Source organism: Myotis brandtii, unplaced genomic scaffold (assembly GCF_000412655.1).
Source record: "Myotis brandtii unplaced genomic scaffold, ASM41265v1 scaffold882, whole genome shotgun sequence".
NCBI classification, from domain to species: Eukaryota; Metazoa; Chordata; class Mammalia; order Chiroptera; family Vespertilionidae; genus Myotis; species Myotis brandtii.
The window spans coordinates 398,102-409,161 of NW_005371607.1; the positions used below are offsets into that span (position 1 = coordinate 398,102).

Genomic DNA, 11,060 nt, shown 5'->3' on the forward strand with positions numbered 1-11,060 from the left:
ACCCAGCCCGCGCGGTTCAGTCTACGGTTAACCGGTCGGAGCTGGGGCGGGTTCGGTTTGGAGGGCGGGTTCGGTTTGGAGGGCGGGGGTTGAGACCGAGCCCAGGTCGCCGCCCAAGACTGCAGGCTTTTTGCCTCCGCTGCGGCGGAGCGGGCAGGGCCAGGGGCGGAGTTTTCAGCGCAGCCCGCGGGTCTGGTCTCTGATTGAGCGCGGCGGCCCTGGGGGCGGGACGGCTCTGCTTTTGACAGCTTGCCCCGGCACAGCCGCGACTGAGTTCGGTGGGTTCGGGATCCTGTGGCCCCTTTCTCCGCGCGTCCCCGTCCCCCCGTGGCCCTGGCCCTGGCCCCGGCCATGAAGCGCTTCTTCTCCTGCTCCAGCTCACAGGTGGCGGTAGGTGCCAAAATGTCTGGGAGTATGGGAACGGGGCTAGGGTCCGAGCCCTGTGGTGACAGGAGTCCTGTGTCCCACCCCGGGGCACCATTTGCCCTTTCCCTTTATCGGTCTTTCCAGGTCTTCCTTCCTGCAATGCAGCCCGCCATTCCTGCCTCCCTCAAGACCCTGTCCCCCAGCCTCTGCTAACCTCTGACCTCCCCAAGATGCTTCCCCTTGGCCCTTGCTTGTCCTCCTGTCACCTACAATCCCAGCTTCTCGTATGCTTCCTGCAGCCCTTTACCCTTCCGAAGGCCTGTCCTCTACTTCGGCTCAGTCTCTCGGTTCTGAACCATCCTCAAGCTTCTGTCCTGTCCCCAGCCCCAGCTCAGCCCTAAGTTCCACTCCGTCCCCCAAGTCCAGGCCTGTGCTGTCCTCACAACCCTCCCCTCCCCTATGGTCCTATTCTTGCTGCTTTCTCTCAGCCCAGCAAGTACTCCCAGCCTCATGCCTTCCCTAGCCCTTCTTCAAGGACTCGTCTCCACCATTGCACCCGTGCCTCTTCCACGCCCATCCTCTCCCCATTACCACAGGCTCTCAGACATCACTCCACGCCTCTTTCTAATGGGTGCTTTCACCAGCAGCCTTCTCCTGTTCTCCCTTCAGCTTCTGCCCCTCTCTGCCCCATGGTTGTTGAACCCCACTGTTACCCCCCTTTGCCTGACCCACCTGCTCTCTGTGGGTTAATCTTACAGTCTGGCCAGCCTCGCCGGCTCTGCCAGAGAAGGCACGGTGCCCGGCTCCTCCACACAGATCCGGGAAGTGGCCTGCAGAATTCACCCTGACCAGGTCACTGCAGTGTCTGGTCATCAGACTGGTTCTTGGGCCAGTCAGGGCCTTCCGCCTGCTTCTCCCCAGAATCTTCCTTCTCTCTACACCTTCACCCAGTTGGTTAGGGCTTGTCCTGCTTCCTTTGACTGAGTCGAGGGGAGGTGGCGGTGAGAAGAGAGTGGACTCACTCAGAGTTCCCAGCAGAAGTCACTCTACTCCCCGTGCTCTCCCAGAACTAAACACAAGGAAGAAGATTACAGAAGGTGGTGGCTTAGGACGAGTATCCTTTCTTCTCTGAAGATCTCTTACCGAGAGACCCCCAACCTGGGCACCACATTTTCTGTGGAGATTGGAATTATGTATTGAGGATGCCAACTACCTGTAGTGATATTGCTTGGCCCAGCCTGTCTTAGTGATGTCATTCGTGAGCAAACGTGAGAAATGTTGAGTGCGCCCGGCATGGGCAGGCCACAGAAGCCTGGAAGCGAGCTATGAGGCAACAGCAGGAACTCTGTTGAGGCCTGTCCTTGTCCCACTTATATTTGCTTCTCCACTTTGTTTCTGCACATTGATCAACCAATCAAAAGGCGTTCACTGACTGACTATTATGGGTACGGGAAACGGAGGCTACCCAGACTCTGTGCTAACTCATAATGGTTTTCCTATTCACATGGACTCTTCCCTAGTTACTGAAAGTCCTCCACGGTGCTCCTCCCTTTCAGGTTTGTGGAGTCTGCATGTGCCTATGAACAGGGACACTATTTCATTCTACCTGATTTTCCAATCCCTGGTCAGTGCCTCCTTTCCAAGATGCTGGGTGAGCAACGGGCTGAACGTTGGAATTTGGAAGGATTCCTCGGTCCTTCATCCAGCTCTACAAAGTTTAGGCCAGGAAGGATTTCTGCCCATTCTAAACTCTTCTTAGCATAACAAGGTTATAGGAAGTAAGTTGGGTGGATTTAGAACTGTCTGGGAGAAAACTCTTTCCTCAGTCGGGATAGGATCGCTGAACGCTTGGTAATGGGCCAGTTTCAGTGGCAAATTGTTTCCTCATGAATTTCCTCATACCTCTTAAGAGAAATTCCTCCACTCCCCACGTCGCTAACCACTCTGGACCCGTTTGTCAGAGAAATAAAATAGTGTGACAACCTCCCTGGCCACTCCTAAAGCCTGGCTTCCCAGTCACACTGGATTGGCCCTGCCCATCCACACCCCACCCCTGGGTCCAGGGCCAGAGCCCTTCACTCTCAAATGGAGATAAAGACTGAAAAATCACTGATCATCATCTTTTTCTTTAAGATTTTTTATTGATTTTTAAAAAATACTTTTTATTGATTACAGAGAGGAAGGGAGAGAGAAACATTAATGATGAGACAGAATCATTGATCAGCTGCCTCCTGCATGTCCCCTACTGGGGATTGAACCTGCAACCCATGCATGTGCCCTTGACTGGAATCGAACCTGGGACCCTTCAATCCCCAGGCTGACACTCTATCCACTGAGCCAAAATGGCTAGGGCTTGATTTTTTTTAAAGAGGGGAGAAGGGAGGGACAGGGAAAGAGAGAAACATCAATGTGAGAGCATCATCAGCTGCCTTCCTGCACACCCCCTACTGGGAATGGAGCCCCAAACGGGAATCCAACCCCCAGCGACCTCTGGGGGCATGGGATGACGCTCAAGCAACTGAGCCACACAGGCTGGGGCCTGATCATTTTAAAACTAATCTAAGCTATCCAGAATATAGGAAATTGAGGAAACAGACAAAAATCAGCTGTTATCATCTTATTTTAGTCAAGTAAAGGAAGCTTTTGAGGAGGGCGTCTTACATGTTAGCTTACTCTGCCTTTGCAGGAAGTAGGCCAGAAAATAGCTTTAAACAGTTGGGACTGAGTCAGTTTAGAGAAATGTCAGTTGCATTTTAAAAATTGAGAGTCAGCTCCTGGTTCCGGTGGCCACTCTTCCTCTGCAGTTGGTGTGCTGTGTGTTGGTGGGAAGCTTACGGGCGCACAGCCAGAGATAAGAAGTTGCAATTACTTTTACAAAGGCCCCCTAATCTTAACTACAGAAATACAACGCTTATTCTTGTATTTGAATCTGCTGATTAATTTGGTAATTGCTCCCTTGAGGCTGTGATGGTAATCCGGGACCTCTTTTCCAAGGTGCTGGGTGAGCAATGGACTAGATCTTGGAATTTAGAAGCATATCTCTGCCTTTCTCCACCCTGCTCCGCAGAGGTTTGGTCATGAAGAATTTCCACCGATTCTAAATTCTTCTTCGTATAACAAGATTGTAGGAAGTAAATCCAGTGGGTTTAGAACTGTCTAGCTGGAAAGAAAAGTGTCTACTTTGCTAGGAAACACTGTTATCATCTAGACAGCCTGGCTGTTAAGCATCGGCTGATATGAGCAAGATCTCTTCCTTCCACTCCCCTGTATGGAGAATTCTGAGCCCAGGAACTTCCAAAATTTGCCCTGTTAACGTAAAAAAAACATTGAAACCTGTAAAAAAAATTTGTGAGTTTATTTGAGCTAAACTGTCAACATATGCCCGGAAGCAGAACCTCAATGAATTGAGAGAATGTTCCGGAGAATGGCTGGTTACATCTGTATTTATACATTGCAATAAAAGGAAAGGGACATAGGTGGGTTACATGAAATCCATTGGTGATAGACTAGAGAGGCGGGAGAAAGCAAAGCAGGGAAACCCCTGGGATTGGATAAAAAGTAAAATGATGGACACATACTTAGGTGGGTACAGGAACAATTAACATAACACTGAAGGAATTTGTGGTAACTGTCCTGGCGCCCAGGCATATTAGGTTGTGCCCCAAGGGGTCCAGAGAAAGGGAAAGCTACAAGTTACCCAGACACTTCAGGGGTATGTTATCCTAGATGCAAAAAGACAGATTGGCTCAGTTAAGGTAAAGGTTGACATTGTCAGTGAAGATACCGGCCTACGATGTAATTACCCACTATAACTGCTTTTAGTTAAAGTTTCATTTCAGACCATCCTTTGTGGTTACTTTAGGTCTCTGAGTTTGCAAGACCGCCATGCATGCCTTCCCTGAGCTTGTCAGGTCAGCATGTGGCCCCTTTCGTCCATAGCCCCAAAAGGCTAGAAAGAATGGGGCTTCAACTAACATTTATTGTGCACCTACTATGTGCCAGACAGTGCTAGGTGCTTTATGTCATTTAGAAACTGATGTTCAGAGAACTTTTCACATGCCTAAATTCACAAGGACAAGAAGTGTTAGAATCAGGATTTTATTATTATTTTTTTAATATATTTTATTGATTTTTTTACAGAGAGGAAGGGAGAGGGATAGAGAGTTAGAAACATCGATGAGCGAGAAACATCGATCAGCTGCCTCCTGCACACCCCCTACTGGGGATGTGCCCGCAGCCAAGGTACATGCCCTTGACCGGAATCAAACCTGGGACCCTTGAGTCCACAGGCCAACGCTCTATCCGCTGAGCCAAACCGGTTAGGGCTAGAATCAGGATTTTAAACGGAGGACTTCACACTGAGGTCAGCTGACCGCAGTGGCTGTGCTGGAGGCATAGTGCCAGCTCTCTGTTTGTTCTGAGGGTGACCCAGCACCCAAAGACGTTGAATAAGGTGTTCTTACACCTCAGTCTGTTGGTATGTGGAGCAATCGTTTTGCTTATTTTGTCCTTTGAGAATGAACCTGCTTGGAGACTCTTTGTGCAGAAAGGTAGCGTCTGAGAGAGGGCGGCTCTGCCCTGGAGGCAAGTCTTAGGCTGCTTATTTGGAAATAAGTAAAATGTCTCCCATCACTGGGCACTAGTGTGGTCTGGGGGTGAGAACTGGCATTGGGCAGCAGGGGGCCTCGGTTCTAATCTCAACGTTCCTGCCCTGTTGTGGTGTCTCTGCACAGTTATTTGACCTCAGTGGGCTTTGGTTACGTCTTCTGTCACACAGATAAAATAATATCAGCCCTAACCACTTTCCAGGGAGGTTGAGCGGCTGGTTGAAATAGCATCAAGTGAAATAGCATAAAGGCCTCTGAGGATTTACAAGTGTGTCCTGGCGTCTTACCCCTAAACCATCTCCCCTGGGTCATTTTATGGTTGGGACATTTAAAATCTTTCCTGTTTTTGATGGATAATTTGCCCTAGCTATGTAAACAGTATTTTTTTAAAAGATATATTTTATTAATTTTTTACAGAGAGGAAGGGAGAAGGATAGAGAGTTAGAAATATCGATGAGAGAGAAACATCGAACAGCTGCCTCCTGCACACTCCCTACTGGGGATGTGCTTGCAACCAAGGTACATGCCCTTGACCAGAATCGAACCTGGGACTCTTCAGTCCGCAGGCCGATGCTCTATCCACTGAGCCACACCGGTTAGGACTGTAAACAGTATTTGAAAATGAGTTATTTGGCTTCCATTGGCCCTATATTTTTCCACCTCCTCCCATAGCCTCTTCCTTGTTGAGATTATACCTCATAAAATGCAATGTGCCACCACCAAAGCCCGGCACTTCCTGTTTTGTTATAAGGATGCCATGCGCTTGTGTAGGTCATCAGTTTACAAAAGAGATTTTATACACATTAGTTCATTTACTACTCACAACACGACGAGGCAGTTATTCTTTTGCACACGTGACAGAGGAGGAGACAGGTGAGAGGTGTGAAATGGCTTACTCCAGGTCAGGTCACACAGCTGAGAAAGTAGCTGAACCAGACCCCAAACTCGGGCCGGCTGACAAAGCCCCCTGCGGCCCTTCTCACCGTCCACGGATCTTTGCATCCCCTCTTCCTCTCCTTCCCCTTCTCTGGGTCAAACCAGGCTTTTCTGTGCCTTTAGCCCTGGATGGTTTTACCCAGCTCTCTCTCTCACACCCTGTGATACTTCAATTATTGTAATTACCCCGTCACCTGGAGAAAGCCACGCTGGAATAATGGAACAATACATGCCCAGGTGTGGCCTTATCTGGGACAGCTGCACCCTGGCAGAAACAGGGGAAGCTGGGGAGGGAGGGGTAGGCGAGAGGCCTCTGCTGCCTCCTCAAACCTAGGAGAGACCTGTATTTGCCTTTTGGCGGTTGTTGCCCTGAAAGGGAAGAGCAACTAGGTAATGGGCAGAGATATGAGATGGGAAAACCGAAACTCAGTGCTTCTCCTCCCAGTTTGGGGCCCAAAGCCGATGGGTAGATAGTTGGACTCATGGCTGTGACCTGACGTTAGGTGCCTTGATTCCCCAAATATCTAAAGACAAAAAGCAGAGCAGCATGGGAAGCTGAGAGGCAATGTGAGCCCAATCAGGGGCGGTCAGTTGGTTCCATTTGCTCCAGCAAAACCCCGAGAGCAAAAGGGAAGGGAGTCTGAGGCTGTGCACCCACAGTGATAATCATAATGATGGTTAAAAAGGCATTTGAAATGCTCTGCATCCAGAACTCAAAACGATTTTTAATTCAGTAGTCCAAGCACCTTCTGATCCAGGGCTGGCAATAACCAGAAGAGGTGCTTGGTGGCATATGAACTGGTGATATGTAACTGCTCACCTAACGAGGACCATGTGTTCTAGGCTGATTGGGACATTGAAAGGCCCTCGGGGATGTTCCTTTCCCCTGGCTTGGCATCTTCCTAACCGTCTCCTTCCTTTCTGTTCATCCTCACCTGAGGATATTTTCCCATTGACTTTTAGGGAGTTTGGTAGAGAGAGGTAAAGACAGAGAGAAACATCAATGTGAGAGAAACACATGGATTGGTTGCCTCCTGCACGAGCCCCGACCAGGGCCCGGTCGGGGGAGGAGCCTGCAACCAAGGTATGTGCCCTTGACCGGAATCTGAACCCAGGACCCTCTGGTCGTCAGCCCAACGCTCTAACCACTTAGCAAACTGGCCAGGGCAGTCTCCTTCCTTTCTCCACTCCGCCCTCACCTAAACCACAATCTGTGGCTCTGCACCAGGTGGAGAGATGGAACCGCCGTGACCAGAAGCTGCTGGAGGCCGTGCAGCGGGGGGACGTGGGGCGCGTGGCCGCCCTGGCCTCCAGGAAGTCTTCCCGACCCACCAAGCTCGACGCCAACGGCCAGTCCCCGTAAGTCAGTCCCGGGACCCACCTTTGGCATGTGATTCCCTTTGAAAACCCCAACCCCAATATGTCAGAGGACAGGGAACGCCTACAACTTCAGGGCCCTTTTTGTCCTAATAAGTCTTTGCTACCTATCAAGTGCGGCACAAACTGAGGGAAGAAGATATTGTCTATGAGCTCCATCCACCTCACAACCCAGCTTACAAAACTGACCAAAGAGGACATAAAGCCCACGAAACAAACAGGAAATGGACCCATACAGTAAATAGAGTATTTCTGCATTGCACAGAGAGGAGGGGGGGTGTGCTTGGAAAGTTCAGAATGAAGTGGTAGCTACGAGAGTCACACGGCTAAGAGGGGTGAGTAGGACAAGAGGGATATTGCTTCTTGTCTCTGCCCAAGTCGGCTTCCCCTGTCCAGCCCCTGCTCTGGTCTGGCTGACTCTTCCTGTGACACGGCCAGTCTGGGAAGGGGCCTGGACGCCCCTGCCATAGTCTGACATTGCTTGGGACCCGTAGCTCTTATTTCTATATCTGCTTCCAGCGTCCTCTCACTCATGACAGTAGGCCATAGAGCAGTGATGGCGAACCTATGACACGCATGTCAGAGGTGACAGGCGAACTCATTTTTTTGGTTGATTTTTCTTTGTTAAATGGCATTTAAATATATAAAATAAATATCAAAAATATAAATCTTTGTTTTACTATGGTTGCAAATATCAAAAAAATTCTATATGTGACACGGCACCAGAGTTAAGTTAGGGTTTTTCAAAATGCTGACACGCTGAGCTCAAAAGGTTCGCCATCACTGCCTTAGAGCCTTCTCTTTCTCAGTAAGTCGGGCCAGGGGAGTCTCCCTCTCTGCTCTTGGGATTGGCCTTGGGGTTAGAGAGTCTAGGTGTAGCAGGCAGTGATTATTAAGATTACGAAGATTCTCCCATTCCTCATCCCCTGGTCCCTTCATCCTTCTGCAGCTTTCATCTGGCAGCCTCCAAGGGTCTGACTGAATGTCTGACTATCCTGCTTGCAAATGGGGCCGACATCAACAGCAAGAATGAGGACGGTGAGTCAGACTGGGCCATGCTGCTTGCTTTTCCCTCTACCGCAGCCGTGGGGGCCTGTGAGGGGCCCTGCTGGAGGTTCCCACCGCAGCCCCTGCTTCTTTCCTCAGAAAGCCTGGCCAGCACCCTCCAGAGGTTCCCCTCTCTGCCAGCTGGGTACACCTTACCCCCCTCCACCTCCACCGCGTGTACCCGGCACCTGGGGAACAGGAATTTCTGGCCCCATGTGGCTGAGAGCTTCTCTCTCTAATCTCCCTTTGATTATCTGTGCGTCTCTTGCCTTCCCTCCCTGTGAGTCACTGGCCTGCATAGGGCCACCCACCTGCCTCTTGAGTTCCTCCTCCTCTTTCCAGGAAGCACCGCCCTGCACTTGGCCACCATCTCCTGCCAGCCACAGTGTGTCAAGGTCCTGCTGCAGGTAGAGCAACCCCTCGATACTCCTCCTGTGAAGGGAAGAAGTGGACCCCGAGTTTCTGAACTTTGTCTTGAAGCCACAAGCAATATTGAATCAGATATACCCCTCTCCTCCCCACTGAGAGAGCTGGTGATCATTGATTCTTTAATTCACAAAATTTATTTAACACCTACTATGTGCAGGCCCTGCACTTAATGCTGCCCTTGAGGGCAGGTCATAAAGTAGAGTTGGCAGGGACTGACGGCCCCGCAGTCAATATGCATGTTTTGAGCCCTGCCATTGGTGAGCCACTTCAGAGACTGGCTGCTGTGATGATGATGGGCAGGCAGAAGGAGGGCAGAGAGCTTCAAATTAAACCAAAATCCTACTGTCTGTCTTTGAGGCGTTCGTAGCCTAGAGCACAAAGGAAAATATACATGTGAAATGACATGTGGACAATTAATAAATAAGTTTCCAAAAGTACAAAGGCCAACAGGTCGGAAGGCCCACGGCCGTTCTGCTTTTGTTCTTCCCAGCCCTTTGCAAGATTCCCAATTACGATCCTAAAGTACCGGCCACGACCCGGGCGTTACTGTCCTAGCATGCTTACTTATCCGTAACCGGATGTTCCTCAGGCCCTAGGCTTAAGAACCAGGGCTGAAATTCAAGGCTGCCTAGCACCTGTAAGAAATAGATTGGGCCTGCCGAGCAAGTGGACAAAGCTATGATCCTCCCACCCCTCCCCGTTGTAATTAGGAAGCTGGGGACCCCACAGTGGGTATGGGATGAGAACGTTAACACTCTGTTCCATGCGGCTTCCCTTTGTGGCTCTTCCCAGCACGGTGCCAATGAAGACGCTGTGGATGCAGAAAATCGTAGTCCGCTGCACTGGGCAGGTGTGTGCCAGGAGCCTGTGGGCGCAGGGCTGTGGGGAAGATAGGGGAGAAAGGGAGGGGAGGATAACGTTTGGTGGAGAGGGCAGGGCTGATACTAAGATAGTTGGAGGGGATGTTGGGTCACGATCTGACCAGGTGCACTTCCTGCTCCCCTTCTCCCAACCATCCCTCAACCCTCCCCAGCTTCCTCCGGCTGTGCCTCGAGTGTGCTCCTGCTGTGTGACCATGAAGCCTTCCTGGATGTCCTGGATAATGTGAGTGTCAGCGGGACCCTGGCCAGTGCCCTGCACCGGCAGGCTGCTGCTCTCCCGGAGCTTGATTGGCTAACTTCTGTGAGCAGGGGTTGGACAGCACCACCTTTCCTCCCTCCCGGTCCTCTTCCTCACAGAGAGGTTCAGCCTTATCTTCTGGAGAGCTTTCAACCCTTCCAAAGGGGTATTTAGCCCCTAGGCTGGGCTTTTCTCCTGGAGAGGTATGGGGAGAGGGAGCTGGTAGGATTGTGCAAACCTCGGGTTTTTCATGAACTCTCTTTCCACAATCCGTGCAGGATGGACGCACACCCCTGATGATCGCCTCGCTGGGCGGTCACGCAGCTATCTGCTCACAGTTACTGCAGAGAGGCGCCCGAGTCAATGTCACAGACAAGGATGATAAGTGAGCCCTCCCCGTCTTCCCACCCCCAATCCAGGCCCTGGCCCATCTAGGAAGGAGCCACTGGGCAAAGCGAGTGTGTGTGTGTGTGTGTGTGTGTGTGCAGGTTGGTCTCTGTGTTCTTGGTCTCTTTCCTTCTGAGTGGTGGCTTAGAAGAGATCTCCTCTGTTTCACTGTTTTCCTCTTGAGACGGGAAGAAAGTCTTCCTTATACTCTTCTATTCAGCTGCTGTCACCACCAGCTTCCTAATGTAGGTAACTTGGGAAGCAGAATCAATACCTCTGGACTCATTAGTTTTATTTACTGGTTTTCAAACTATCTTCCGAGCAATGGAACCCTTCTCTCCAATAAAGAATTTTTTTAAAAATATATTTACTGATTTTTTACAGAGAGGAGGGGAGAGAGATAGAGAGCTAGAAACATCGATGAGAGAGAAACATTGATCAGCTGCCTCCTGCACATCTCCCACTGGGGATGTGCCCGCAACCCAGGTTCATGCCCTTGACTGGAATCGAACCTGGGACCCCTCAGTCCACAGGCCAACGGTCTATCCACTGAGCCAAACCGGTTTCGGCTTCAATAAAGAATTTATGCAGAATCTTAATATGTAGAACAGAGAAAAATGAAGCCCTTGCCATCGTCCCTGCCTTCTGATGCTGCAGCTCCAGGAATGGTATTTGAAAAGTTCTGGTCTCATCCGGCCGGCATAGCTCAGTGGTTGAGTATTGACCTATGAACCAGAAGGTTGTGGGCTCAATCCCCAGTGTGGGGTGTGCAGGAGGCAGCCAATCGATGAC

The 11,060-nt window shown here is 50.6% G+C and overlaps 1 protein-coding gene across 1 annotated transcript in view; it reads left to right on the top strand.

Annotated features, from left to right (window-relative positions):
• Positions 1-73: 73 nt before the first annotated feature.
• The window catches only part of ANKRD35 (ankyrin repeat domain 35), a 20,173-nt gene continuing 9,186 nt past the window's right edge, over positions 74-11,060 (top strand). Inside the window, exons 1-7 of the mRNA XM_014532327.1 lie at positions 74-390; positions 7,138-7,268; positions 8,236-8,324; positions 8,676-8,740; positions 9,555-9,612; positions 9,796-9,866; positions 10,160-10,266. Coding sequence (XP_014387813.1) covers positions 352-390; positions 7,138-7,268; positions 8,236-8,324; positions 8,676-8,740; positions 9,555-9,612; positions 9,796-9,866; positions 10,160-10,266 — 560 coding nt within the window. The 5' untranslated portion in view covers positions 74-351. The remainder of the gene's footprint in view (positions 391-7,137; positions 7,269-8,235; positions 8,325-8,675; positions 8,741-9,554; positions 9,613-9,795; positions 9,867-10,159; positions 10,267-11,060) is intronic.